This window comes from Trachemys scripta, chromosome 23 (assembly GCF_013100865.1).
Source record: "Trachemys scripta elegans isolate TJP31775 chromosome 23, CAS_Tse_1.0, whole genome shotgun sequence".
In the NCBI taxonomy this organism is placed as follows: domain Eukaryota; kingdom Metazoa; phylum Chordata; order Testudines; family Emydidae; genus Trachemys; species Trachemys scripta.
In genome coordinates, this window is record NC_048320.1 from 2,548,478 (window position 1) to 2,575,480 (window position 27,003).

At 49.9% G+C, this 27,003-nt stretch overlaps 1 protein-coding gene across 1 annotated transcript in view; it reads right to left on the minus strand.

The window, feature by feature from the left end:
• The window catches only part of ARHGAP27 (Rho GTPase activating protein 27), an 80,659-nt gene that overhangs the window by 46,649 nt on the left and 7,007 nt on the right, over nt 1-27,003 (minus strand). Inside the window, exon 2 of the mRNA XM_034755825.1 lies at nt 17,222-18,100. Within this exon, the coding sequence (XP_034611716.1) occupies nt 17,222-18,037 (816 nt within the window). The 5' untranslated portion in view covers nt 18,038-18,100. The remainder of the gene's footprint in view (nt 1-17,221; nt 18,101-27,003) is intronic.

A 27,003-nucleotide genomic window follows, 5' to 3' on the forward strand; every position in this document is an offset into this window, starting at 1 on the left:
ATGGGGGAGTGGCGCACGGGGGGAGCGCTGACAATGGGGGAACTGGTGTGAGGGGGAGCGCTGACACTGGGGGGAGTGATGCAGGGGGGAGCGGCGCACGGGGGAAGCGCTGACAATGGGTGGAGCCGTGCCAGGGGGAGCGCTGACACCAGGGGGAGCGATGCGGGGGAGAGTGCTGACACTGGGGGAGTGGCGCACGGGGAGCACTGACACTGGGGGGAGCGCAGCGCTGACACGGGGACTGGTGCTGGTGGGGGAGCGCTGACACTGGGGGAAGCGATGCGGATTCTAGTTCTGCTTTACACAGTTCCCAAAATTAAAAATAGCACGGTGGGGGTTTTGGAAGGATCTTTTCCCCAGCTGTCCCAGAAAAGCAGCGCACTTCCCGGCATTATGGTTGGGAATAAATAAATAAAGATATTTTATCTCCTAGAACTGGAAGGGACATTGGTCATCAAGTCCAGCCCCCTGCCTTCACTAGCAGGACCAAGTACTGGCTTTTGCCCCAGATCCCTAAGTGGCCCCCTTAAGGATTGAACTCACAACCCTGGGTTTAGCAGGCCAATGCTCAAACCACTGAGCTATCCCTCCCCCCAGCTCTAAGGCTGAACAGGTCTCTGCCTAGTGCAGCAGCGGGCTGAGGAACACTTGGCTCCTGCAGATGCTGCTTCGTGCTGCAGGGTCAGTGTTGGAAGGAAGCCGGCACGCTGGCTGGCTGTGGCAGCCCATCGCCTTGGCGGGGCGAGGCTCTGACAAGCCATCTCTGGCATGCAGCACACACCACCTCCTGGTGCTATTTATAGCAGTGCACACAGAATGCCTGCAGCCTTTGCACCAGAGCACAGTAAGTGACCAGCTGTGTCAGGTGTGGTCTAGGGGATAGGGCACCAGCCGGGGAGTCAAGAGAGCTGGCTCCTAGTCCCAGATCTGCCATTGACCTTCTGGGTGACCTTGGGAAAATCACCCCCTCCCCACCTCCAATCCTCTTTCCCCTCCTGCTTTTTGTCTTGTCTGCTCTCAGGGTATGTCTACACTATGAAATTAGGTCGATTTTATAGAAGTTGATTTTTAGAAACCGATTTTATACAGTCGATTGCGTATGTCCACACTAAGCACATTAAGTCGGCGGAGTGCGTCCTCACTACCGTGGCTAGCATCGACTTACGGAGCAGTGCACTGTGGTTAGCTATCCCACAGTCTCTGCCGCCCATTGGAATTCTGGGTTAAGCTCCCAATGCCTGATGGGGCAAAAACATTGTTGCGGGTGGTTTTGGGTACATGTCGTCAGTCTCCCCTCCCTCCCTCCCTCCGTGAAAGCAACGGTAGACAGTCATTTTGTGCCAGACACCAGGGTGATTAGAAGAGCACAGCAAGGCACGCTGCGCATCAGAGAAGCTTTGAAAACCAGTTTCATAACTGGCCAGGCTTCAATGTGACAGCTGTGTGTGTTTCCCCTTTGTTGATTTTAATTCCCTGTAAGCCAACCACCCTCCCCCCTTCGAAATAAAGTAACTATTGTTATGAAACCATGCATTCTTTTTTTATTAATTAAAAAAAATGAGATCATGGACAAGGTAGCCCGGGTGGAGTGGGGAAGGACAAGGCCACATTGTTTATTGTAGCCACACTAAAAATCAAACTGTTCGAATGACAGCCTGCTGTTGCTTGGGCCATCCTCTGGAGTGGAGTGGCTGGGTGCCCGGAGCCTCCCGCCCCCGTTCTTGGGCGTCTGGGTGAGGAGGCTATGGAACATGGAGAAGAGCGTAGGTGGTTATACAGTGGATGCGGCAGGGGTCTGTGCTCTTGTTGGCTTTCCTGCAGCTCCAACAGATGCTTCGTCATGTCCGTTTGCTCCCCCATTAGCCTCAGCATCGCGTCCTGCCTCCGCTCTTCGCACTCACTTAATTCTTTCATGGCCTCTGCCACTGAATGCCTCCATGCATTAAGCTGTGCCCTGTCAGTGCGGGAGGCCTGCATGAGCTCGGAAAACATGTCACGCGAGTGCGTTTTTTTAGCCTTCTAATCTACGATAACCTTAGGGACGGAGATGATAGGGGAGCGTAAAAACATTCTACGCTCTACGATTCTGGGGATACTGCATGGTCACCTGTGCTGCTGAGCTCGCCACACTGACCAAACAGGAAATGAAATTCAAAAGTTCCCGGGGCTTTTCCTGTGTACCTGGCTAGTGCATCGGAGTTCAAAGTGCTGTCCAGAGCAGTCACAATGGAGCACTCTGGGATAGCTCCCGGAGGCCAATACCGTCGATTTGTGTCCGCACTACCCCATATTCGACCCAGCAAAGTCGATTTTAGCGCTATTCCCCTCGCCGGGGAGGAGTACAGAAGTTGATTTTAAGAGCCCTTTAGGTTGACGGAACGGGGTTGGTTGTGTGGACGCATTCATTTTTAAATTGACCTAACGTGGCTAAATTCAACCTAACCCCATAGTGTAGACCAGGCCTCAGATTATAAACTCTTGAAGGCAGGGACAGTTGCTGCGTAGGTGTTTGTACAGCACCCAATGCCATGGAACACGGGACCGGCCAGACTGGATCAGAGCCAAGGGTCAGCTGGGCCAGTGTCCTCTCGCTGACAGTGGCCAGCACCAGCTGGTGCAAGAACCCTTCAGTAGCAGCTGTGGGATAATCTGCCCTCCTGACAGGTCTCATCCTGTTCTCTGCTAGACAGAGATTGATCGAAGCACTGCAGCTGGCAGTTTAATATCCCTCCCAGAACCTGTAGTTGTTAATTACGATAATGCTGGAAGGCTGGATAGCCTTATCTACAGAAATGTCCAAACACTTTCTGAATCTCGTTAAGTTCATGGAGTCAGCAATCTCATGTGGCAGGGAGTTCCACAGTCTAATCACACTATGTATGGAAAAAGCATTTTCTTGTATCAGTTTTGAATTTCCCACCATCTAATTTCATTGACCAGTCCTTTGTCCTTGTGCTGTGAGAGAGGAGAACAGCAGCTCGCAGGCTCCCTTCTCAAGCCCAGCCATTATTTTATCGTGTCCCCTCTCATTTCTCCTTTCTGAGATGAACAGTGGGGCCCTGATTTGGGGAGTCTGTGGTGCACTTAGCTGAAGCATTGGTGGGCTGACTGCTGCCACACATGTGCTAGCACTTGCTGGTATTTTCCAGGACCGCTACTCTCAGCATGCTGGGGCCCGCTGGGGACCATGGCAGCATTGGTTGTGTACCCTGGGGACATTTTCAGTGTGATGGACTAAATTCAGGGCTGAGGGATTAGATACCCCTCCTGCAGGTAGGACAAATCTAGGGGACCCCATTCCGCTTGGAATCAGAGAAGTGTGGGACTGGAAGGTACCTCAAGAGGTCATCAAGTCCAGCTCCCTATGCTGAGGCAGGACCAAGTAAACCTCGACCATCCCTGACAGGGGTTTGTCCAACCTGTTCTTAAAAATGTGACAGGGACACTCCACAACCTCCAGAGCCTGTTCCAGAGCTTAACCACCCTGAGAGTCACAAAGATTTTCCTAATATCTCACCTGAATCTCCCTTGCTGCAGATCAAGCCCATCACTCCTTGTCCTACCTTCAGTGGAGATGGAAACAATTGCTCGCCATCCTCTTTATAACAACCCTGAGCACTGGAAGACTGTCATCACGTCCCCCCTCAGTTGTCTTTTGTCAGGACAAAACAAGCCCAGTTGTTTTAACTTCTTTGTTTTGGTCTTCACCGAGAAGTCTGAAGGAATGCCTAACATAGTGAATGCTAATGGGAAGGGGGTAGGTTTAGCAGATAAAATAAAAAAAGAACAAGTTAAAAATCACTTAGAAAAGTTAGATGCCTGCAAGTCACCAGGGCCTGATGAAATGCATCCTAGAATACTCAAGGAGCTAATAGAGGAGGTATCTGAGCCTCTAGCTATTATCTTTGGAAAATCATGGGAGACGGGAGAGATTCCAGAAGACTGGAAAAGGGCAAATATAGTGCCCATCTATAAAAAGGGAAATAAAAGCAACCCAAGAAACTACAGACCAGTTAGTTTAACTTCTGTGCCAGGGAAGATAATGGAGCAAGTAATTAAGGAAATCATCTGCAAACTCTTGGAAGGTGGTAAGGTGATAGGGAACAGCCAGCATGGATTTGTAAAGAACAAATCATGTCAAACCAATCTGATAGCTTTCTTCAATAGGATAACGAGTCTTGTGGATAAGGGAGAAGCTGTGGATGTGGTATACCTAGACTTTAGTAAGGCATTTGATACGGTCTCGCATGATATTCTTATTGATAAACTAGGCAAATACAATTTAGATGGGGCTACTATAAGGTGGGTGCATAACTGGCTGGATAACCATACTCAGAGAGTTGTTGTTAATGGTTCCCAATCCTGCTGGAAAGGCATAACGAGTGGGGTTCCGCAGGGGTCTGTTTTGGGACCAGCTCTGTTCAATATCTTCATTAATGACTTAGATATTGGCATAGAAAGTACGCTTATTAAGTTTGCGGATGATACCAAACTGGGAGGGATTGCAACTGCTTTGGAGGACAGGGTCATAATTCAAATGATCTGGACAAATTGGAGAAATGGTCTGAGTTAAACAGGATGAAGTTTAACAAAGACAAATGCAAAGTGCTCCACTTAGGGAAAAAAAATCAGTTTCACACATACAGAATGGAAAGAGACTGCCTAGGAAGGAGTACGGCAGAAAGGGATCTAGGGGTTATAGTGGACCACAAGATAAATATGAGTCAACAGTGTGATGCTGTTGCAAAAAAAACAAACATGATTCTGGGATGTATTAACAGGTGTGTTGTGAGCAAGACACGAGAAGTCATTCTTCCGCTCTACTCTGCGCTGGTTAGGTCTCAACTGGAGTATTGTGTCCAGTTCTGGGCACCCCATTTCAAGAAAGATGTGGCGAGATTGGAGAGGGTTCAGAGAAGAGCAACAAGAATGATTAAAGGTCTTGAGAACAATACCTATGAACAAAGGCTGAAAGAATTGGGTTTGTTTAGTTTGGAAAAGAGAAGACTGAGAGGGGACATGATAGCAGTTTTCAGGTATCTAAAAGGGCGTCATAAGGAGGAGGGAGAAAACTTGTTCACCTTAGCCTCTAAGGATAGAACAAGAAGCAATGGGCTTAAACTGCAGCAAGGGAGGTTTAGGTTGGACATTAGGAAAAAGTTCCTAACTGTCAGGGTGGTTAAACACTGGAACAAATTGCCTAGGGAGGTTGTGGAATCTCCATCTCTGGAGATATTTAAGAGTAGGTTAGATAAATGTCTATCAAGGATGGTCTAGACAGTATTTGGTCCTGCCATGCGGTCAGGGGACTGGACTCGATGACCTCTCGAGGCCCCTTCCAGTCCTAGAATCTATGAATAACCTTTACTCAAAGATTTTCTGAGCCTTCGATCATTTTTGCCCACATCTTTCCTAGTGTGGCACCCAGAACTGGACACAGTGTGCCAGCTGAGGCCTCACTAGTGCCAAGCAGACCAGGACCATTACCTCCCATTTCTTACACACAATATTCCTGTCAATACAACCCAGCAACAAAATGGCAAATGAAATTTAATGTGGATAAATGTAAAGTAATGCACATTGGAAAAAATAACCCCAACTATACATACAATATGAGGGGGCTAATTTAGCTACAACAAGTCAGGAAAAAGATCTTGGAGTCATCGTGGATAGTTCTCTGAAGATGTCCGCACAGTGTGCAGAGGCGGTCAAAAAAGCAAACAGGATGTTAGGGATCATTAAAAAGGGGATAGAGAATAAGACTGAGAATATATTATTGCCCTTATATAAATCGATGGTACGCCCACATCTCGAATACTGCGTACAGATGTGGTCTCCTCATCTCAAAAAAGATATACTGGCACTAGAAAGAACAGGAGTACTTGTGGCACCTTAGAGACTAACAAATTTATTAGCGCATAAGCTTTCGTGGACTACAGCCCACTTCTTCGGATGCATATAGAGTGGAACATATATTGAGGAGATATATATACACACATACAGAGAGCATGAACAGGTGGGAGTTGTCTTACCAACTCTGAGAGGCCAATTAAGTAAGAGAAAAAAACTTTTGAAGTGATAATCAAGCTAGCCCAGTACAGACAGTTTGATCTCCCCTTGTAAGTATTCTCACACTTCTTATCAAACTGTCTGTTCTGGGCTAGCTTGATTATCACTTCAAAAGTTTTTTTCTCTTACTTAATTTTGTTGATTTCAGACCAATTTGTCAAGGTCATTTTGAATTCTAATCCTGTTCTCCAAAGTGCTTACAACCCCTGCCAGCTGGATGTCATCTGCAGATTGGATAAGCATACTCTCCAAGTCATTAATGAAAATATTAAATAGTACTGGATCCAGGCCTGACCCCCCAAGGACCCCACTAGATATGCCCTCCCAGTTTGACAGCAAACCATTGATAACTATTCTGAGTACGGTCTTTCAACCAGTTGTGCACCCGCCTTATAGTGATTTCATCTAGACTACATCTCCCTAGTTTGCTTATGAGAGTCATGTGGGATGGTGTCAAAAGCCTTATCTCACATCTACTGCTCCCCCCCATCCACTAGGCCAGTTACCCTGTCAAAGCAGGCAATTAAGTTGGTCTGGCATGATGTGTCCTTGACAAATCCAGGCTGGCTGTTCCTTAGCACCCTACTAGCCGCTAGGTGCTCACAAACCGATTGCTTAATCGTTCGTTGCAGTATCTTTCCAGGCAGCAAAGTTCGGCTGACTGGTCTGTAATTCCTCTTTGTTCCCCTGTGTAAAGATAAGTCCCCCAAGGCCCACCAGTGCTACTTCCTAACCCCACCCCCATGGTATGGTCTCATATGGAACCGCACACTGGACCTGGATGGAGCCCACCATCCAAAGAACAGCCCGGCACACAGGGATAAACCAGAGCTGGTTGAGAAATGGAATCTTCGTCTGCAGTAAATTGCAACATTCCCACATTTTTTGTCCTGATGCCAGATGAAAAGTTGAACTATCAAAACTTTTCAGCACCACTGGCTTCACTTCAGTTGGGAAAAGTCAGAAGAAAATGTCCTGCTAACCTGTATTTTGTTTGGCTTTTTGGAAACAAAACGAAACAAAACAAATCCATCGGTTTTCTGATTGGGTTTTGGGGACTTTCCAGGCTCTTCCCCCTTTTCCACTGGGAACCCCCTCCCTCCCCCACCCTGGCTCTTTCTAGTTGGAAACAATAAAAAAATGTGTGAAATGAGTTTGCCCATTTTATCACACCTATTTACCTCCCCTTGACCCTCCCCCGTTCTCATTCCAGTGGGAAAAGTAGGGCAAAAAGCCTTGAAAATCCCCAAACCAAACTGAAACACTGAAAATTTTCAATGTACCAAAAAATGAAAACCCAACACAAAATTGTCAAAGCGTTTCAGCGGCGCTGCTGCTTGCCCCTCAGAAAGACGCTGTCCAAGCTGATGGGCTGCCACGGAGCCCCATTTCCAGGGACAGTGTTTTGTTAACTGTTGACCTGCACTAGGCAAAACCTTTTCCTCTGCCAATAAGAACAGTGGGCTTGGCAGGATGGACATGTCCAAGAGTAAATCCAGCGCAATGCAAAGCCACCAGTGCAAGAGGGTGAATGGAGAGCATCGCATGGTACTGCCAGCTGGAGGGGTGATGCCAACAGGGACATTTTCCAACACTGGGTTTAGGCCGGATGTGGACCCAGCATACACCAGACCAGTACCCCCCGTCGTGCGGACAGTTATACTGGGAAAAGATGCCTTTTACCAGTATAGTTTATTGCCCTTCACATAGCACAGGGATTAACATGACAAGACAAATAATTATAACCCTAAAACAACCCAACAGGAATGACAACCATTCCAGCTCAGTGGCGACGTACATGTATCTATTAGGGCCTAGCAGGTCTTTTAGAAAGAGGGATCTAGCCCGAATAACAAGCCTGAACATGAATGGTGTGAGGCAAGAGGTAAAACTTGCATGAGCGGGTAATCTACAGTACAGACAGGTGAACAACAGGCTGGCATGCCTTTGGCAACCTCAGTCCTTCAGTACCAGTGACATCTAGTAGTGAAAACTGAGACATGCGGAGGCAAAAAATTCACAATCTTACTGTCAATGTGTTTTGTGTGTGGTGTCAGTCCTCCCCGTGTTGCTTCCTGCCAAGTTTTGGCCGCCAGCCATGTTTGCTGAATGCCTTGCAGACTCACCTTCCAGCCTGAAATGTCACAGAAATAAAAACTGCCCCATCTACTGCTAGCAATTCTGGCTTAAGAAGAGCAGTGCATGACAGTCCCCTGCATGTTACGCGTCTTCCCCTATAAACAAAACCCTGGGTTCAGGGAACGTCCAGGCTGCCTGAAGAAGGTCGCTAAAATCAAGAGGAATGGCGACGAAAAGTCTAGTCGTGCTGCATTCACGCTGTCCCGGTGCATATACAGAGACGGTCTAGTTACACAATCACCAACTATTTCCCAGTGCAATTCCACACCCGACTTTTTTCTGCAGGTAGATACACCAGTGTAGCCTCTTGGGCTCTCTTTTTTACTTCTTTAGGTTGTACACACAGCTGACGACCCCCCTAGGGCACATCGACAATGTCTACCTTTGGTAGACGTACGTGCATTAGCTCTGACTTAGCTAATGTGCTAAAAATAGCCTCCTGGCTGCGGCAGCATGGGCTGGCCAACTGGGTATGTACCCAGGCTCTCAGACGGTGGTGTACTCGGGTGGCTAGCCCGAGTTGCTGCCCCGCCACGCTGCTATTTTAAGTTCTGATTGAGCGAGTGCATGCATAACTACTTCCAGCTGCTGTGTAGACATAACCTGTGATCCACACCCGTGAAATAACAGTGCTCTCGAAACCTCGCTTGACCATGAATCAACACATCTGCCACAAGCAACAATACCCCAGAAGAAGCCAAGGCCCTCTTTCAGGTCTCCCCTGGCCTTGCAGAGTGATTTCAGACCAATTTCAGTGATTTCAGAAGAGCTCGGTGCTGAGGCAGCCTTGTGCAACGCACCCCTTCATTCTTAGGCCTGGTTCTTGTGGGGCTGGGGAATATTTGTGCTGACGCTGCAGCAAACTGATTGCAGGAGATCCCTGGCATGGGGCTGGTCTCTGTAACTATGGGTGGGCTGGAGAAGAGGCAGCAGGGCCCAGCAGCAGTTGAGCTCTGGAGCGGTGGTGCCCATGGAGAAGCTGATGGGTTTTACTCTGACGTTTCTATTGACTGTAGCAGAAAAGCCCCAATCACCGCCCTCTGCCACCCACTCCCCTGGCCTCAGATCAGACCCAGGCTGCTTCTCCCTGCTCCCAGCCCTTTCTGCTAAGGTAACCCTGGCCCTGGGCACAGGCCCCATTGTCCCAGTGGCTAATCCGCCACTGCCCTGGAGGCCCACCAGTGAGATCCTGTCCCCTCCCCTCAGACTGGCAGCTGAGTGATGTGCCTGATGTCACCCTGCATGTCTCCTGACCCTGCCTTGACTGGGGGGGCAGGAATCCTGGCTCCGTTACCCGCCCCGATAGCACATCCGTTCCTCCTGGGAGTTTTCCTGCCCTGTGCTTCACGTGCATCGTTTTCGGCAGCTTGATCCAGTGACCACTGAATGGAACTGGGCTCTGGAGAGCTCAGCCTCCCTCCATGTGCGGCTTCAGAGAGGAGCGAAACCAACCTGCAAGCACAAAGTAGCCGCCCCACCATCGCCAGCTCTCACGATGTACCGTGAGCCTCATAATATTTGGTGTTGCTCTTAAAGCCCCAGCTCCTGGAGTCATGTTAGCTTGTCAGACTCCCAGCTTCCTTTTCTTTTTTTTAAAGTAAGTTTTTAGCCCTCCTGCATGTGGAGGACAGCTTGGCAACGTGGCCCGAGCGTGACCCTGACAGCTCAGAAACGAGACCCCGAACTTAATTGTATTTTGTTAAAAATCTCATGGCTTTTCAGCCAACCTCATGATTTGTGGGGTCCTGACTCAGGATTTCTGAATGCTCAGGGTTGGCCAAACTGCCTGACTTCCATCCAGACACCGGTGGAGCGTTATTAGTATTTTAAATATCATTATTAAACTGCAGGAGGGGAAGGATGGCCCAGTGGTCAGAGCACTAGCCAAAGGCTTGGGAGACCTGGGTTTATATCTCTGCTCCCCACAGACTTCCTGTGTGACCCTGGGCCAGGCCCTTGGTTGCTCTGTGCCTCAGTTTCCCATCTATACAATGGGGATAACAGCCCTGTCCCGTCCCACATGGGAATGTGAAGACAAATCCTCGAGCTGGCCATAGACCGACAAATCCCTTTCACGACAGTTTTCAAGATTTCAAAATCTGTTTTTGTTTGGCCTTGGAACCAAACCAAAGTCTTTCAAACTCCTCCCCGAATGGACGTGTATCAGAACAGCTGTTTTCAGATCCAAAGGGTCAAGGTTGCACTGCATGTCTCTCTCTCTCTCTGACCAGACACCTTCCCCTGAAAACTGTCACGCTTGATATATTTCCACTAAACAATGTGGCTTTGATGAAACAGCATTCTGGAACGGTTTCTTTGAAGCCCAAATAAATACCATCTAATAAACACATTAAAGCCTGTGAGGGGCACAGAAACTCCAGTGAGGAGGTCCTTAGAAGTACCGTAGATAAATATGTTTTTATTATTTAATATGTTTAGTCATTTATTTGCACCGCAGTCGAACGAGCACTGTGAGAATTGACAGAGACATTCTCTCCTCCCGCCCTGAAAGTAGCACGTGGCTGAAAACGGGGTTTAAATGAGAACGGTCCAGCAAGTCGGCCTGGCTCCCGGCTTAGTTAGCTTCGTATAACACTCCCCACACTGGCTGCGCTGCTCCAGCTTTGTCTTTATTGACTTACGCACGACAGCCCAACGGCAAACCACAGAACCAGTTCGAAGCCTGTGTTAGCTACTGCACAAGTTGGTCGCGTTCAGGCAAACGCCCTCGAGAGGGAAAGGTGGAAATGGCTCATTGATTTGCAGGCCAGAAGGGACCATTATGGGCATGACCCCCTGCACGGGGGGGCAGGGAAGACTTGCTCTTGAGTCAGGCAGAAGACATGGCCCTTTCAGGCAGGCTGAGTGAAGCAGGCAATACCAAGCCCTCGTTACTGGCAGCTGGAATTTCTTCCTCTCTCTCCAGCCACCAGCAGCGTCAGTGCCAAGCACAGAGTCCCAGAGCGCCTCAGGGAGGGGCTGAATGTGAAAGGCACCATGGCCTGACATCTAGCAGGCTGTACCCACCCCGCCCAACCTGCACCCAGGAGCAGCAAACAGCAAGCAAAAGGAAGGAGAGCCACCCTGCGCTGACCGAATCACAGCAAACAGCTCCCTCCTCTGGGCCTCACGACCTTTCCAGCGCCGGAGTCCTTCACAGGGATCCCAGCAGGGTCCCTCAACTCAAACCCTCGTGGCTCCCAAATTCGGCCACTGAAACTGTCTCAGTGCCTGCAAAGTCCAGGTCTCCCAGCCGAGTGCCCAGCAGGCACCTAAGTGATATCGGTCAGAGCCCTGGCACCCCTGGGCCTGGCAGCTCAGAGCCCTGGCACCCCTGGGCCTGGCAGTTCAGACAGGGCTGTCCTTACCCATATGCAAACCCCAAATTTCCTGGTGTCCTATGCAGATGCGTGCTGCTCCAGTAGCCAGCCCGATCCCCCGGCTGGCTGAGCTGTCTGCACCCCTGCTCCGCCCTACCCCACCTCTTCTTCAAAGCCCCCACCCCTTCCTCTGAGCTACAACCTGGGGGACTGCAGCAGGGGTCGGGCACGCCCTGCACTCACGGGGCAGCAGAAAGTGGAGTGACCCAGCCCCAGCCCACTCCGCTCTGCTGGCTCATGCTGGGGGGCGGTTTCCCTCCTGCTCCCCACAGACCTTGGATGTGCCCCCCGCAGAGGCTTGCCCCGGGGCACGCTGCATAGGGCAACACGATGTCTAGGGACGGCCCTGAGTTCAGAGCCCCAGCACCTCTGGGCCTAGGGTGACCAGATGTCCCGATTTTATAGGGACAGTCCCGATTTTTGGGTCTTTTTCTTATATAGGATCCTATTACCCCCCACTCCCTGTCCTGATTTTTCACACTTGCTGTCTGGTCACCCTATCTGGGCCTGGCAGCTCAGAGCCCCGGCACCGCTGGAGTTTTAAAAATGATGGGGCCATGGCCTGCTGGCCCGCCCCGTTCCAGCGCCCCTGGTGCCAAGAGAAGGCACCAGGATGACTGGAGGGCGGGAGAAGACACAGAAGAGCCATAAGGAGCTCGGTCTGTTTAGCTCATTGCAAAGCAGATTGCGAGGTGCCATGTGTAAATGCCTCCACAGAGCGAAGAGGGCGGTAAAGGGCCCGTTAACCGAGCAGGGAAAGGCAGAACAAGATTCCGGGGGTAGAAGCTGAAGCCAGACAAAGTCACATTAAAAATACAGCATAAATGTGTACCAGGGAGGGGAATTAACCCTGGAACAAACTCCTGGGGGTGGATTCCTCATCTCTTGCTGTCTCCAAAGCCAGGCTAGAGGCCTTTCTGGAAGCCGCTTTAGCCAAATACAAGCACAGGAGTAAGGGGAGTGAAGGCCTGTGCTCTCCAGGAGGTCAGACGAGATGATCTAATGGTGCCTTCAAGCCTTAGGGCTTGTCTACACGGGCAGTTTACAGCGCTGCAACTTTCTCGCTTAGGGGTGTGACCCGCCCCGAGCGCTGCAAATTTCAGCGCTGTAACGTGCCAGCGCTGGGCACAGGTGCAGACTTCTAATGGCACCAGTGGGTGCTCGACCCCCCTCTGCCCCCCCCGCCCCCATTCCAACCCCTTCCCCAAAGTCCCTCCCCAACTCCGCCCCCTCCCTGCCCCAAATCCCCATCCTGTCCCTGCCTCTTCGCTGCCTCCTCCCCTTAGCGCGCCACATTCCCACTCCTCCCTCCTCTCTCCTGGAGCTTGATACAGTTGTTTGGAGGCGGCCAGTGCTGGTAGCAGGGGTGAAAGTAACTCAAAGGACTTACCGGTACACCGGAGTCCTGAGCAGGGGGCGTGGCCTCAACCGGAAGAGGCAGGGCCTTTAAATACCCGGGCCCTTTAAATCAACCCCGGAGCTACCAGCTGCAGCCCAGACCCTCCACCCACAGGTGCCGACTTCCATTTTTCTGGGTGGGTGCTCCACACCCCCAGCCCCCTCTCTGCCCCTTCCCCCAAGGCCACACCATCATCCTGCCTCTTCCCACTCCACCCCCTCCCCAAGAGCGCTCTGCCCTGGCCCCACCTCTTCCCACCCCTGCTCCGCCCCCTCCCCCAGTGCCCCACCTGCGCTCCACCTCTTCCCCCTCCCACCCACCCCTGAACAGCTGATCAGTGGGGGCCACTGAACAGATTATTGGCGGGTGGCTGGTGGGTGCTGAGCACCCACTATTTTTTTGGAGCACCCATGGAGTCAGTGTCTATGCCTCCAAGCGCCCTGGGTGGTGCGCCCTGGGGGACAGGGACACAGGCTGGGGCCTGCTTTCAGCCCTCTGCTCAGGGCAGGTGGAGTGTCTAGGGTTCCCCACAGCAGCCTGGGCTCCTTGGCAGGGCCGGCTCCAGGCACCAGCCTGACAAGCAGGTGCTTGGGGCGGCCGCTCCGGCGAGGGGCAGCAAGTCCAGGTATTCGGCGGCAATTCGGCAGACGGTCCCTCACTCCCGCTGGGAGCAAAGGACCTCCCACCGAATTGCCGCCGGAGATCGTGATCGCGGCTTTTTTTTTTTTTTTTTGGCTGCTTGGGGCGGCCAAAACCCTGGAGCCGGCCCTGCTCCTTGGACGCTCCGGTTTTTGCCCTGGCCAGGGAGTGGGGCCTCAGGGGGAAGAGGAGGAGCAGGGGGTGTGGCCACTGAGAGGGGTGGGCTCCTGCATGTGTTCCACTTTGCCTTTTGAAAAGGTGGTCACCCTAGTTCTCCAGTGTCTGCCAATTACTGGTGATTTTACAATATTTAGTATTTTTTACTAAATCACCAGCTCTTGGAGCCTGATGATTCTGCAGAATGTCAGCATTAGGTGGACAGTGAGCGCCTAGCTCTTGGCCTTGTCGGGACAAGTGGGACACGTGAGCTGCTTGTGAGCTCAGAAACCAGGAGACAAAGGAACCGAACCCCATGTTCAGTCTTATTAAAAACCGGACAGCTGTCACGGCCCTCGCCCGCTGCTTGGGGCCTGGCTGTCGCTCTCTGAATGCTTCACATGGGAGATGCCGCAGGGGTGGTTTCTAAAGCTGACCTGGGAGCTGCTACTAGCCACTTCCTCAAGAACTAAGAGGAGAGGAAGAGTCTGGAGAAGAAAATACGGCAGCTTCAAACTGCCCCGTAGCGGCAGCAGTTTCTGGAATTGAACATGTTTGCTGAATTGATGAGCCACAAGCTGCATGTGAAAAGGCAGTCAGGCTCCCGGGGCAGGAGAGGGGGAGCGGTAGCCCAAGGGACCCCACTGCAGAATGCTTAGAGTCACAGCGGCCTCTGCTGGTCCATTGACGCTACGTGAGCACAGAGAGAAGGAGAGAATTTGATAACTAAACAAGGCAGCATGAGGATTCTAGCTCTGATACGAGGCTTCCACCCAGAGATCACCAAGCACTTTGCAAAGGCACCAGAAAGTATCATTAAGCTTCCTCTACAGATGGGGAAACTGAGCCACAGGGCAAGGAAGTGACATGTCCAAAGGTCACACCCGATCAGGGCCGTCTCAACCTCCCAAACAATAATCATTAAATGCAAAAGCCAGAGTATTAATGTCACAGCACAGCTGCGAATTCCAGCGCTGGAAAGGCAGGCAGGGCCTGAAATTCAGGTTTCCCCACAACGTTCACTCAGCGTTAGTGCATGTGAGGCGCTGGCAGTAGAAATGCTGCTGTGTAGGAAGACTCAGAACTCGTTATTTTCTATCCAACTTTGCTTGGTTTTGGGACTGTGAGATCGGAGCAACCTCTGGGAATGTCCCAGGCTGTGAAATGAGGACCATTCAGGGGGGCATGACTGGGGCCCGGGCCAGACCCCATCGGGGCGGGGAGGGAGTGCCACCTAGCTCTGCTCCTGGCCCCGCACCTGGGGTCCCAGCTGCCAGTCCCATGCCCAGGACTCTGTTGCTGGCTACATATCTGGGGCTCTGCTGCCGGCCCCACGCCCGGGGCTCTGCTGCCAGCCCCATGCCTAGGGCTCTGTTGCTGGCCACACGCTTGGGGCTTTGCTCCCAGCCCTGGCTGCTGTGGCACCAGCCTCGGACCCCTTACCCCGTCTGTGTCCCCTCCTCCTGGAGCCGCAGCCCTGTCTCTGGGGGGCGAGGAGGCGCAGACAGGAGTAAGGAGGTGTGTGATGGAGCTCTGTGCCCGCCCTTCAGAAAGCTATGCACCAGCAGCTCTACCGTGCCATTTCCTGAGTTGCCCCATGTGTCTGCCCAGCTCAGCCGGTGAAGCCCTTTGCCTGGGGGCACCAGGGCTAGGAACAGGGCGTCGGGGGAGAAGCTGAGCTGCACAATCTGTCATTGCCCGTCCACGCGGAAGTCGGGGCCCACCCCAATTTCCACTCCTAGCTACGCCGCAATTGGGAGGCATCATTTGAAAACTAAGAACTCACTGGTCAGTAGCACCATGGTGCAATGTGTGCAGCAACATTACATGCAAAGTTAGGAACATGCGATGAAATCAGGACTGAGGTGTGTTTACCAGACGAGGCCGGGGAGGGGTGAACCTGTTTCTCAAAGACAAAGCACAAGCTGACGCCTCTAGCCAGGTGCCATCAGAGCTGATGGGCCATCACCTGCCCAGCGGCCGATCTTTGGCAAGGAAGGGACAACAGCTCTGCTTGCCTCCCAGCTCCATGCCTCCTTGCTCTCAGCTGGAAAGAACTTTATCCGGGGTCACTCTCGAGAAAAACCATATCCAAGGGAGACTGTAAAAGTGAGGGGCAGCTGCAGCCTGCCCCCCAGGCTCTCTCTCTCCCCGTCTCTCTCTTTTCACCTCAGCCAACACATCAAGCAGCCGTGGCCTTTGGGAGCAGATCTCGGCCTGAGAGCTGGGTCAGCAGTGGTAAGAGACACATGCGGCAAGGGACTTCACCTCGAACCAGGCCGAGTTTGCTCAGTTTCAGAAGCAGTTTTTTGACCAGTTCTGACCTGCACTCAGTTCAAGTCTCTCTCTGTGTAAGACAAGCAACTTGTTTTAGTCTTTAAAGCGAAGCCAGTGATGGGAATTGTGGGGGTAACGCCGTTGAAGGTGGCAGACCAGTACACTGATCTCCTTAGGGGCGCAACAGACCTAGTATATCTGGACTATCCAGGAGAGGGCTGGCCAGTGCAGAACACGCTTTCTTGGGGGTAGGGGGGAATTCAGGACAGGGAGTCTTGGGGTCACGCTGTGAATAGTAACCAAGGCTGCTGGAAGCCAGACTTGCGGACAGGCTGCGAGGCCGGAGCGGCTGGCCCGGGCTGTGGCTACAGACAGACACTCGGGGTGTGACCTGCGCACAGTTTGGCTGTTTGTGAGCAGCCCAGGTGGGAGCTACAGCAGCGAAGCACTGTGAGGCGCCCCAGGTTGCAGGGCAGGGCTGACACAGCCCCTCGCTGGCCTGGGTCGCGCCCCGCAATGGCAGAGCACTCCTTGGAGATTTTGAAGGGAAATACTAGGATATTCTGCGCCCCCCCAGGTACAAGCTCTGCAGGCAGAACATGAGCTTGTGTCCTTCCACCTCAGCTATTCAGCCTCGCCAGCTGGGGCGCTGATTGCATAGGACAAGCTACAGGACTGGGCCTTAAACAGCCAGACCAGACAGACACAGGGCTGAAAAAAAAAATGAAGGCCCGAAAAGCCCGTTAAAGTCCCCAGACCAGCCCTTCCAAGGGTTTCCTCATGGCCCTGCAGGAGCACAAAGCAGGTGAGATCACGGCAGCACTTTGTTCGTCAGCAGTGCCTTTTCTCTGAGACGCTCCAGGTGCTTAATAGTCATGAAATGAGCAGCACATTCCTCGCCCCACACACTGCCTCCCCCCCCGATGTAGGGGACGGGGGGGAGACTTGCCCAAGGTGGCTGAGTTAGCCTAGGAACCCACGAGTGCTGACTCCCAGTGTGCTCCGCTTAGGGTGTCCAGACAGCAAATGTGAAAAATTGGGACAGGGGGTGAGGGGGTAATAGGAGCCTATATAAGAAAATCGGGACATCTGATCACCCTAGCTCCGCTAACTGCCCACCTGTGTTCCCTTTTGTGGCCCAGAAGGAAGCTGTGCTACTCACCTGAGCTGGCCGGCTGGACCCTGCCTTCTCCTGTCTCTCCAGATCCTTGATGGATTCATAAATGTTCTCAGATTGGCTCTTACTGAGAGGCTGCGAGGAAAGCAAAGAGCCCGCTGTGGTCCCCGCCCTGCGTGACCCCGTGTGACTGACTCTACATTGGGGGTTGGGGGTGACCCTGGCCAGGTCATCCAGGGACTGCGTCGGGCGCATATGCTCGCTGGGGGGGATGTGCAGCGCCGGAGAGTGGCTGCTCCTCTTTGCGCAGCGAGGGTTGTGAAATGAGCTCAGCACTGGAGGAGAGTCTTTCCCCTCTCCTACGGCTCGAGTCAAGGTCTCGCCTTCGAAGCTGGCGTCTTTGCAAGCGGGCCCCAGAGTTCCAGACCCTGACCAGACGGACCCAGCCCCCAAGTCAGTGTCGGGTTCATTGGTATCCATTTTGTGCTGCTCTTTCTGCTGAGCAGCGCTCAGGAATTTGTACTCGTATGCCAAAGGCTGGTCCTGGCCAGCCCTCGCTGGCTGTAGGACAATTGTCTCCAAGGCGTCCCTGGAGACCAGCTGTCCAGGGGTTTCTGGAGGAAGCTCAAACACACTGGTGGGCCGGGTGACTGAGGGCAGTTCCTTCACGTACTTTGCCGGGATGTAGAATGGACGGGCGTCCTTGCTTTTTTTAACATGCCACCAGTGATCGTTTGTTCTTCTCAACAGGACGTACCGCTCGTTGGGCTTTATGGAAATGAGCGTCCCGTCCTTAGCCACATACTCAAACTCGTACTCCACTAGGACGTACACATCCTCCAGAGCGCCGGCCGGCTCCATGTCTGGCTGAGAAATCCCTGCACCGTGGAGCCGCTTCCTGTGAATGGTTCCTGTTTCCTCCGCCTGAAAGACACAAAGCAGGGGAACAAGTTTACAGCCTGCTAACCCTGCCAGAGCCTGCTTCCCCCTGCTCATTGATGCAGTCTCTTTCCAGTCACCCTCTTTACTCCAAAAGACCTGATTTCAGCTGAACCCAACCATCACCTTTAAACAGGGAGGGGAATTAACCAGCATAGGTGTAGTTTGACTTCTATATTTGAGGGGCTGGCTCCAGTCAGGCCAATGGGGCCGCACATAGGGAGGGCTCTGTAGGAACTCAGAGCCCTCCCCATCTAGTGTCCCATCTCCAGTCACTGGGGATTTTTGCTACTGGCAGTCACCGATGGGCCACATGCCATTGTAGGCAGTCCTGTCATACCATCCCCTCCATAAATGTATCAAGCTCAGTCTTGAAGCCAGTTAGGGTTTTTTTGCCCCCATTGCTCTCCTTGGGAGGCTGCTCCAGAACTTCACTCCTCTGATGGTTAGAAACCTTTGCCTAGTTTCAAACCTAAACTTGTTGATGGCCAGTTTATAGCCATTTGTTCTTGTGTCCACATTGGCGCTTAATTTAAATAACTTCTCTCCTTCCCTGGTATTTATCCCTCTGATGTATTTATAGAGAGCGATCAGATCACCCCTCAGCCTTCATTTGGTTAGGCTAACCAAGCCAACCAATTTGAGTCTCCTCTCATAAGGCAGATTTTCCATTCCTCAGATCATCCTAGTAGCTCTTCTCTGCACCTGTTCCAGTTTGAATTCATCCTTCTTAAACATGGGAGACCAGAACTGCACACAGTGTTCCAGATGAGGTCTCATCAGTGCCTTGTATAATGGTACTAACACTTCCCTGTCTCTACTAGAAATACCTCTCCTGATGCATCCCAGGACTGCATTTGCCTTTTCACGGCCGCATCACATTGACAGCTCATAGTCATCCTGGGATCAACCAATACACCCAGGTCTTTCTCCTCCTCTGTCACTTCCAACTGATGAGTCCCCAGATTATAGCAAAAATTCTTATTGTTAGTCCCTAAATGCAGGACTTTGCACTGTTAAATATCATCCCATTTCTATTACTCCAGTTTACAAGGTCATCCAGATTTTCTTGTATGATATTCTGGTCCTCCTCCATATTGGCAATACCTCCCAACATCGTATCATCTGCAAATTTTATTAGAACACTCCCACTTTTTGTGCAAAGGTCAGTAATAAAAATGTTAAATAAGGTTGGTCCCAAGACTGACCCTGAGGAACTCCACTAGTAACTTCCCTCCAGCCTGACTGTTCACCTTTCAGTATGACCCGTTGTAGTCTCCCCTTCAACCACTTCCTTATCCACTTTTCAGTTCTCACATTAATCCACATCTTCTCCAATTTAACTAATAATTTCTCATGTAAAATTGTATCAGATGCCTTACTGACATCCAGGTAGATTAGATCTACTGCATTTCCTTTGTCTAAAAAATCAGTTCTCGTCTCAAAGAAAGATAGTAACTTAGGGTATGTCTTCATTAGCAACGTTAAAGCACTGCCATATGGCTGTGTAGTCGCAGCACCAGTGCTGGGAGAGAGCTCTCCCCAAAACACCCCACCCTCCACCAGGGGCATAGCTACCGGCGCTGGGAGCCTGAGACCCAGCCTGGAAGATTTCAGCCTGAATGGTTGAACTTTGACAAAGTTATAAGCAACCCAAACCAGGGTCTTAGAATGAGAAGTAACAGGCAACCTTAACTAAAGGTGCTGTTACTAGCACCGCCCAGGAGTGGTGGACCAGGAAGAGAGGGGGCAGAGGGCTAGTGGAAATATTGTGGGGACTGATGTATGTTTCTGCCCCTGCGTGTTGTTCCCTGTAAACTGTGTGTGTGACTGCTGTGTCTCCCCCCAGCTCTGGGTGCTTGGAAAGCCACCCTGGCAGGTCCCTCCTTGTGATGTTCTGTACGTGCCAGATCGGGGCCCTCCCCTTGGCAACTGCCCCCCTCTGTACCCAGAGATGGTATGAGACAGGGCAGCCAATGTGGTGAGCAAGCCCCAGCACAGTATATTAGAAATGCTAGTTAATAAACACAACTGTGACATAGTTGGCATCACAGACTTGATGGAATAATACGCATGACTGGAATATTAGTATAGAATGGTACAACTTGCTCAGGAAGGACATGCAGGGAAAAAGCGAGGAGGTGTTGCCTTATTTATCAAAGATGTATACACTTGGAACTAGGAGACACTTGTTGAAAGTCTCTGGCTAAGGATAAAAGCAGATAAAAAACAAGGGTAATACCATGCTAGGGGGTCTACAACAGACCACCTAACCAGCGAGAAGAGGTGAATGAGGCTTTTTTTAAACAACTAACAAAATCATCCAAAGCACAGGACTTGGTGGTGATGAGGGATTTCAACTACCCAGACATCTGTTGGGAAAATAACACAGCAGGGCACAGATTATACAACAAGTTACTGGAATGTATTGGAGACAATTTTTTATTTCAGAAGGTGGAGACAGCTACTAGGGGAGAGGCTGGTCTAGATTTGATTTTTGATAAATAGGGAGGAACTGGTTGAGAATTTGAAAGTGGAAGGCAGCTTGGGTGAAGGCTGTTTGGCGGCGACAAGCGCTGGGAGGGAGGAGCGGGGATGCGGCACGTTTAGGGAAGGAGGTGGAGGAGGAGGTGAAGCAGGGGGGTGGGGTGGGGAGCTTGGCTGCTGGTGGGTGCAGAGCACCCACTAATTTTTCCCCTGGGTGCTCCAGCCCCAGAGCACCCACAGAATCGGCACCTATGACTCTACCCCTCACCAGTAACTACCTCCCCTCAAAATCCAGAGGTTGCCAGCTTGTGTGACTTTTATCTTGAGTATCATGGTGTTTGGTGTTAAAGCCCCACCTCCTGGGATTATGGGGGAAATCTCCACTTTTTAAAAAAAGGACTTTTTAGCCCTCATAATTGTGGAGAAAAGCTTGAAAACATGACCCATGTGCCCTGTAAAGACTCAGAGACTAGAAGAAATACAAAAAGGACACAAAATGTATTATTTTTTAAACACTTATGATCTTCAAACCAGTCTCATGACGTTTGCAGGCCTGATTCATGACGGCTGAGTGTCTGAGGCTGGCATTGCTGATGATGTGTTTCAACGGTGCGTGTCTCTGATATTAAATGAGCTGCTTTGTCTCCACGTTCACCTTTCCTGTTTACATGCAAGGGCTCTATGCGGTACCCACCCTGGACCAATGAAACCAAAGAGCACAGGACTGAGCCCTCAGTTACCTGGGCATATGAGCTTTGGCTATGAAGGCACCACGTTAGGCCGTGTCTATGCTACAAACTTTGGTCAACACAAGTTATGTCGGCATCCAGCTGCCAAAGTTTGTATATGGCTTGTGCACATGCCTAACCTGACTGCTTGCGTTGACACTGCATGTACTGACCAGAAGTGCTTGTGTCAATGCAAAGTGTGGTGCACCACAGGTAGGTATCCCAGTGTGCCATGCACCACTATTCAGTGTGATGTCTTTTGGGAATTTTTCTGCACTGTGGTGTAGGGTAGAAATGACTCGCCCAGGGATCTCTGGGAGCTCAGGGTCAAGTTCTCCGCATGTAACTTTCTCCAGACCATAATGCCATCCATACCCCATAGTTGTCATGTCTTTTTAAAATCCCACAAAATTGCGTGCCACTTTTCAGGTATCCAACATCTCTGACAGAGGCCTGGAGCTCACAGAGCTTGGCACTATTCTCATGAACTTCACAAATACAGGCCGCATGATTCTCCTGTATTTGCAGACCTGTGGGACTTACTGCAACAATGGGGAACACGACAGTTTCTTGGAGGTCAGTTTGCTGAGGGATGCAGCGAGAAACAATTCCAGATTGTGGGTGGCGTTCACAGAGAATCTGCTGGCAGCACAGCATCACTTCTGGGCTTGAGAAACGAGCACCGGCTAGTCCTGGACTGGTATGTTATGTTCTCCTGAGAACTCTCGATGGAACTTCCATGGGAGCATCGATCCGGATCGACAGAAGCCCGGCTCCACCCCCTCCCCCATCTAACTCACCTGGCCAGTGAAGTTAAGGGGAGCAACTAATTGGTAACAACAAGACGGAGTGTGTTTGTGTGTGTGTGAGTGTAAGTGTAATATATTATATGCATATGATACAGTGTTAATGAATACATGTATTACTAATAAATGTGGCGTTTTGTCTTATTCCCCCTGAAAAGATCCTGTGCAGTACTTTAAGTATAACATTTTGGTGGAGAATGCGAAAGGGGGAGCAAGCATAGAATCCACAGTTATTATAAAACTGGTGTGCACACCGCCAGCTTTAGCAAGCCTGGCACTATAGGAAAAAGAGCGTAAACTTTCAGTTAATTAACCAAACTCTGAAGGATATAGGAGTTTAGGTTTAAATTGTGTTCATGACTGAGCTAAAGAGGAGAACTTAGTGTTTCTCACTCTGATCCAGGGAAGGATTAACCAAACTCTGAAGGATATAGGAGTTTAGGTTTAAATTGTGTTGTAGAGGTACATACACGATCAGCCGTAGCAAGACTGAGCTAAAGAGGAGAACTTAGTGTTTCTCACTCTGATCCGGGGAAGGATCTGATCCGGGGAAGGATTTGTATAATTGGTGTATGAACCCTTGGTGGTAGCAGACCGAGTAATACAGAGGGAGGCTTAGAGTCTCTCCCTCTGGCCCAGAGTGGGTTAAAAACATAAGATACAAATCTTGTTCTGTTAAACCAAACTATGAAGGATATAGGAGTTTGGGCAGTGTAGTGTGGTTTATGTTTGTTTGTTTTGTTTTTTGTAAGTAATATTGTGGTAATTTCACAATTTAGAAGAAAATGTTTAAGAAACAGAACCAGGAAGGGTGGGAGCTAGTTAAAAAGCCCACCCTCCTTGCTAAATTGGTAGTGGAACAAGGCTTGTGCCCATGGAAAGAAACTGTTTATTAAAAAAAGCAGGATCGGGCCCAGGCAAGCAACAGATAAAGAAACTAAAAACAGGTTGGGTACAGAGAGTTAAAACAGCACTCTCAAATCTTACAGCAGCAGTAACATCAGGAGAAGAAACATTTAAGACCCCAGAAGGGGGCAGACCTTTGGGACCCCTCTGGAGATTGGGACGGGGGATATTTGGGTAAATTCCTCCTCCCAGGGCCAAAATACCATTGAAACAATTAACAACAGTGCCTGCTTCTGCCTCAGATCTCCAGGCCATGGCAAAATGGCTGGAGATTTTAAAACAGAATTTTTTTTCTAGATGAAGTGTTAACGCCCTTTTACTAAGAGAAAGGGAGGATTTACACTCACAAGAAATGCACCATTTAATTAGCATTTGTGCAGCCCCAAGTACCAAACACACTGTGGCAGAGACCAAGCAGGTTCTGCCAGGGTGGAAGCACTGTGCTAATTTGTTTCCAAGCTTCTATCTTTCAGGCTCTGAACCAGAACATCAGAAGAGCTGGTACCAGCTGAAGAGTTATAAAATACCATGGTTATAGTGTCATGACAAAGTCTGTGTTCAGTGTTCTGTGTTGCATGTTCTGTGTCTGTCTCTAGTGATGTCCTGTGCTAGCATTGGGTCCAGAGAGAGAGGGGATACTACATTAGACAGGGCAAATGTCTTTTCCTCTCTCTACTTCCCCCATCTCCATCCAACTTATCAATCACCACTTGTGTCCAAAAAACTTTAGTCCCCAGTGCATCAGGTTTATTTTGTTTTGTTTTGTCAGGTTCTCTAATAATCATTTTGTTGTTAATTTTTGTTATTAATACATTTGTATTGTTAATTACATTTGCTTGTATTGTTAATTCCACAGTTTCCTCTATGCACTCTGATTCTATTTCCCCAAACCCTTGGGCCTCCATAACCTGTAAGACCTTGGCCCATAATTGTATGGCCCCATCTTTCAGGTCCCCAGAAACCTCTGAAAACAACTGTTAAAAATAGGAAATTCTACAACATTTTAGCAATTAAATGTTAGTTTAAGTCCAAATCAGCTTAACCTTGCATAACAACTGTGGTACTCCTACAAAATCTTATTTGTTGTGTGTGCTTAAGAAGGTCCTGACCTCAGTGACTTTTATTGTTTGATGGCTATTGCAGCATCAAACTTGGGCCTCATTTTGTTTGTCAATGTACCCAATTATTGGAATGGTAATGGTTTTGTTGTATTTCCAATTATTATAATTATAATTGTTTGCATTTGTGTTTATGTTATATCTGGTGTTTAGTCAATTGTAATGGTTTTAGTTATATTCACCTGGTTATAACTGTTTGGTTTGTTTGCAACAAATACAAAAGATTTATATGGTGACCACTCAAGAATTGTTCTTGAGAGGTCAAAAGGGGGACAATGTAGATCAATCTCTGATAATTTTCATATGACTTTACATTGTGCCTCTTCACATAACCTTGTGGTGGGTCTACCCATGTGTGACCTCTGTTTTCATGGGACTTTGTATCAAAGCCTCATTTAGAAACTTTGCATTGCCCTTGGTATAATATTATAGCCCCTAAGGATAAAATAAGATAGAAGAAAAATTTCTTTTTGCTAGCAGTAGAACAAGAGCTCTCCTCCCCCCCCCCCCTTAATCAATTGCCCTGTTGAATGAATGAGGTGTGGATGAGCAAGGCATGGAAGGCAGCACCTCCAGACAGCCTCAACTGTTGGAGAGGGGCTGGGAGCCAGACCCAAGAACAATAAAATGTGTCAAGTGGGCTCATTAAAGACCAGGCCTCGGGGGTTAGAAGCAAGCACCTTTTTTTGGAAACACCCTCTTTGTAGCATTGGGACAACACTCAAAAGAAAGCAGCACAAAGGACCAATGGACACAGACACAGAGTTTGAATCTGGTCTAGATTTGCATAAGAGGAAAGCTGCTATAGAAGTGAGGTGTCTTGCAGAGGACCCCGGGTCTCGTCTTGTCAACATGGGAGCATCGATCCGGATCGGCAGAAGCCCGGCTCCACCCCCTCCCCCATCTAACTCACCTGGCCAGTGAAGTTAAGGGGAGCAACTAATTGGTAACAACAAGACGGAGTGTGTGTGTGTGTGTGAGTGTGAGTGTAAGTGTAATATATTATATGCATATAATACAGTGTTAATGAATACATGTATCACTAATAAATGTGGCGTTTTGCCTTATTCCCCCTGAAAAGATCCTGTGCAGTACTTTAAGTACAACACGTACCACCGTGCATTCTGGAATGTATGCTGGGAAGTAATACAGAGCAGTTTATTCTCCACAAATATACATTTACTGAGTGGCAAACCCCAGGCAGAAGAGCAACAGGTGATGCAATACAAAGTTTTAACATAAATGAACAGAACGTGACTTTAAAATTGGAACGGCAACAAACAGTTCTGTGTGGTTCAGCACACGAATGTAGTCCACTGTGGCTCCCCCCCCCCCCCCCACACACACACGTGGTTCTCACAGGTCAGGTAGATGAGGCTGTGGTTTTCCTTGCTATCCCTCAGCGGGGCGTGGTAGGGTACTGCTGCAGCCTGTGACACCACATCATATGTTGGGGGATGTAGGGAGCTGATACCATGAAGTTCTTCAAGGACTGCAAGGACCTGTAGGTCAACCAGAGTCTGCAGCACTTGGTTTGCTCCCTGAGAAGCCCCATTGTGTCATAGAATCATAGAATATCAGGACTGGAAGAGATCTCAGGAGGTCACCTAGTCCAACCCCCTGCTCAAAGCAGGACCACCCCAACTAAATCATCCCAGCCAGGGCTTTGTCAAGACGGGCCTTAAAAACCTCTAAGGATGGAGATTCCACCACCTTCCTAGGTAACCCATTCCAGTGCTTCACCACCCTCCTAGTGAAATAGTGTTTCCTAATATCCAACTGAGACCTCCCCCACTGCAACTTGAGACCATTGCTTCTTGTTCTGTCATCTGCCATCACTGAGAACAGCCGAGCTCCATCCACTTTGGAAACCCCTTTCAGATAGTTGAAGGCAACTATCAAATCCCCCCTCACTCTTCTCTTCTGCAGACTAAATAACTCCAGTTCCCTCAGCCTCTCCTCATAAGTCATGTGCCCCAGCCCCCTAATAATTTTCATTGCCCTCCGCTAGACTCTCTCCAATTTGTCCACATCCCTTCTGTAGTGGTGGGACCAGAACTGAACACAATTCTCAAGGTGTGGCCTCACCAGTGCCAAAGAGAGGGGAATAATCACTTCCCTCGATCTGCTGGCAATGCTCCTACTAATGCAGCCCAATATGCTGTTGGCCTTCTTGGCAACAAGGGCACACTGCTGACGTGTATCCAGCTTCTCATCCACTGTAATCTCCAGGTTCTTTTCTGCAGAACTGCTGCTTAGCCAGTCGGTCCCCAGCCTGTAGCCCGGTGCATGGGATTCTTCCTTCCTAAATGCAGGACTCTGCACTTGTCCTTGTTGAACTTTATCAGATTTCTTTTGGCCCAATCCTCCAATTTGTCTAGACTCTGGACCCTATCCCTGCCCTCCAGCATATCTACCTCTCCCCCCAGCTTAGTGTCATCTATAAACTTTCACTCTATGCATCCGAAGAAGTGAGGTTTTTACTCACGAAAGCTTATGCCCAAATAAATCTGTTAGTCTTTAAGGTGCCACCAGACTCCTTGTTGTTTTTGTAGATACAGACTAACACGGCTACCCCCTGATACTTGCTGAGGGTGCAATTCATCCCATCATCCAGATCATTAATAAAGGTGTTGAACAAAACCGGCCTAAGGATTGACCCCTGGTGCACTCCGCTTGATACCGGCTGCCAACTAGACATGGACAAAATTGATCACTACCCACTGAGCCCGAAAATCTAGCCAGCTTTCTATCCACCTTATAGTCCATTCATCCAATCCATACTTCTTTAACTTGCTTGCAAGAATACTGTGGGAGACCATATCAAAGCTTTGCCAAAATCA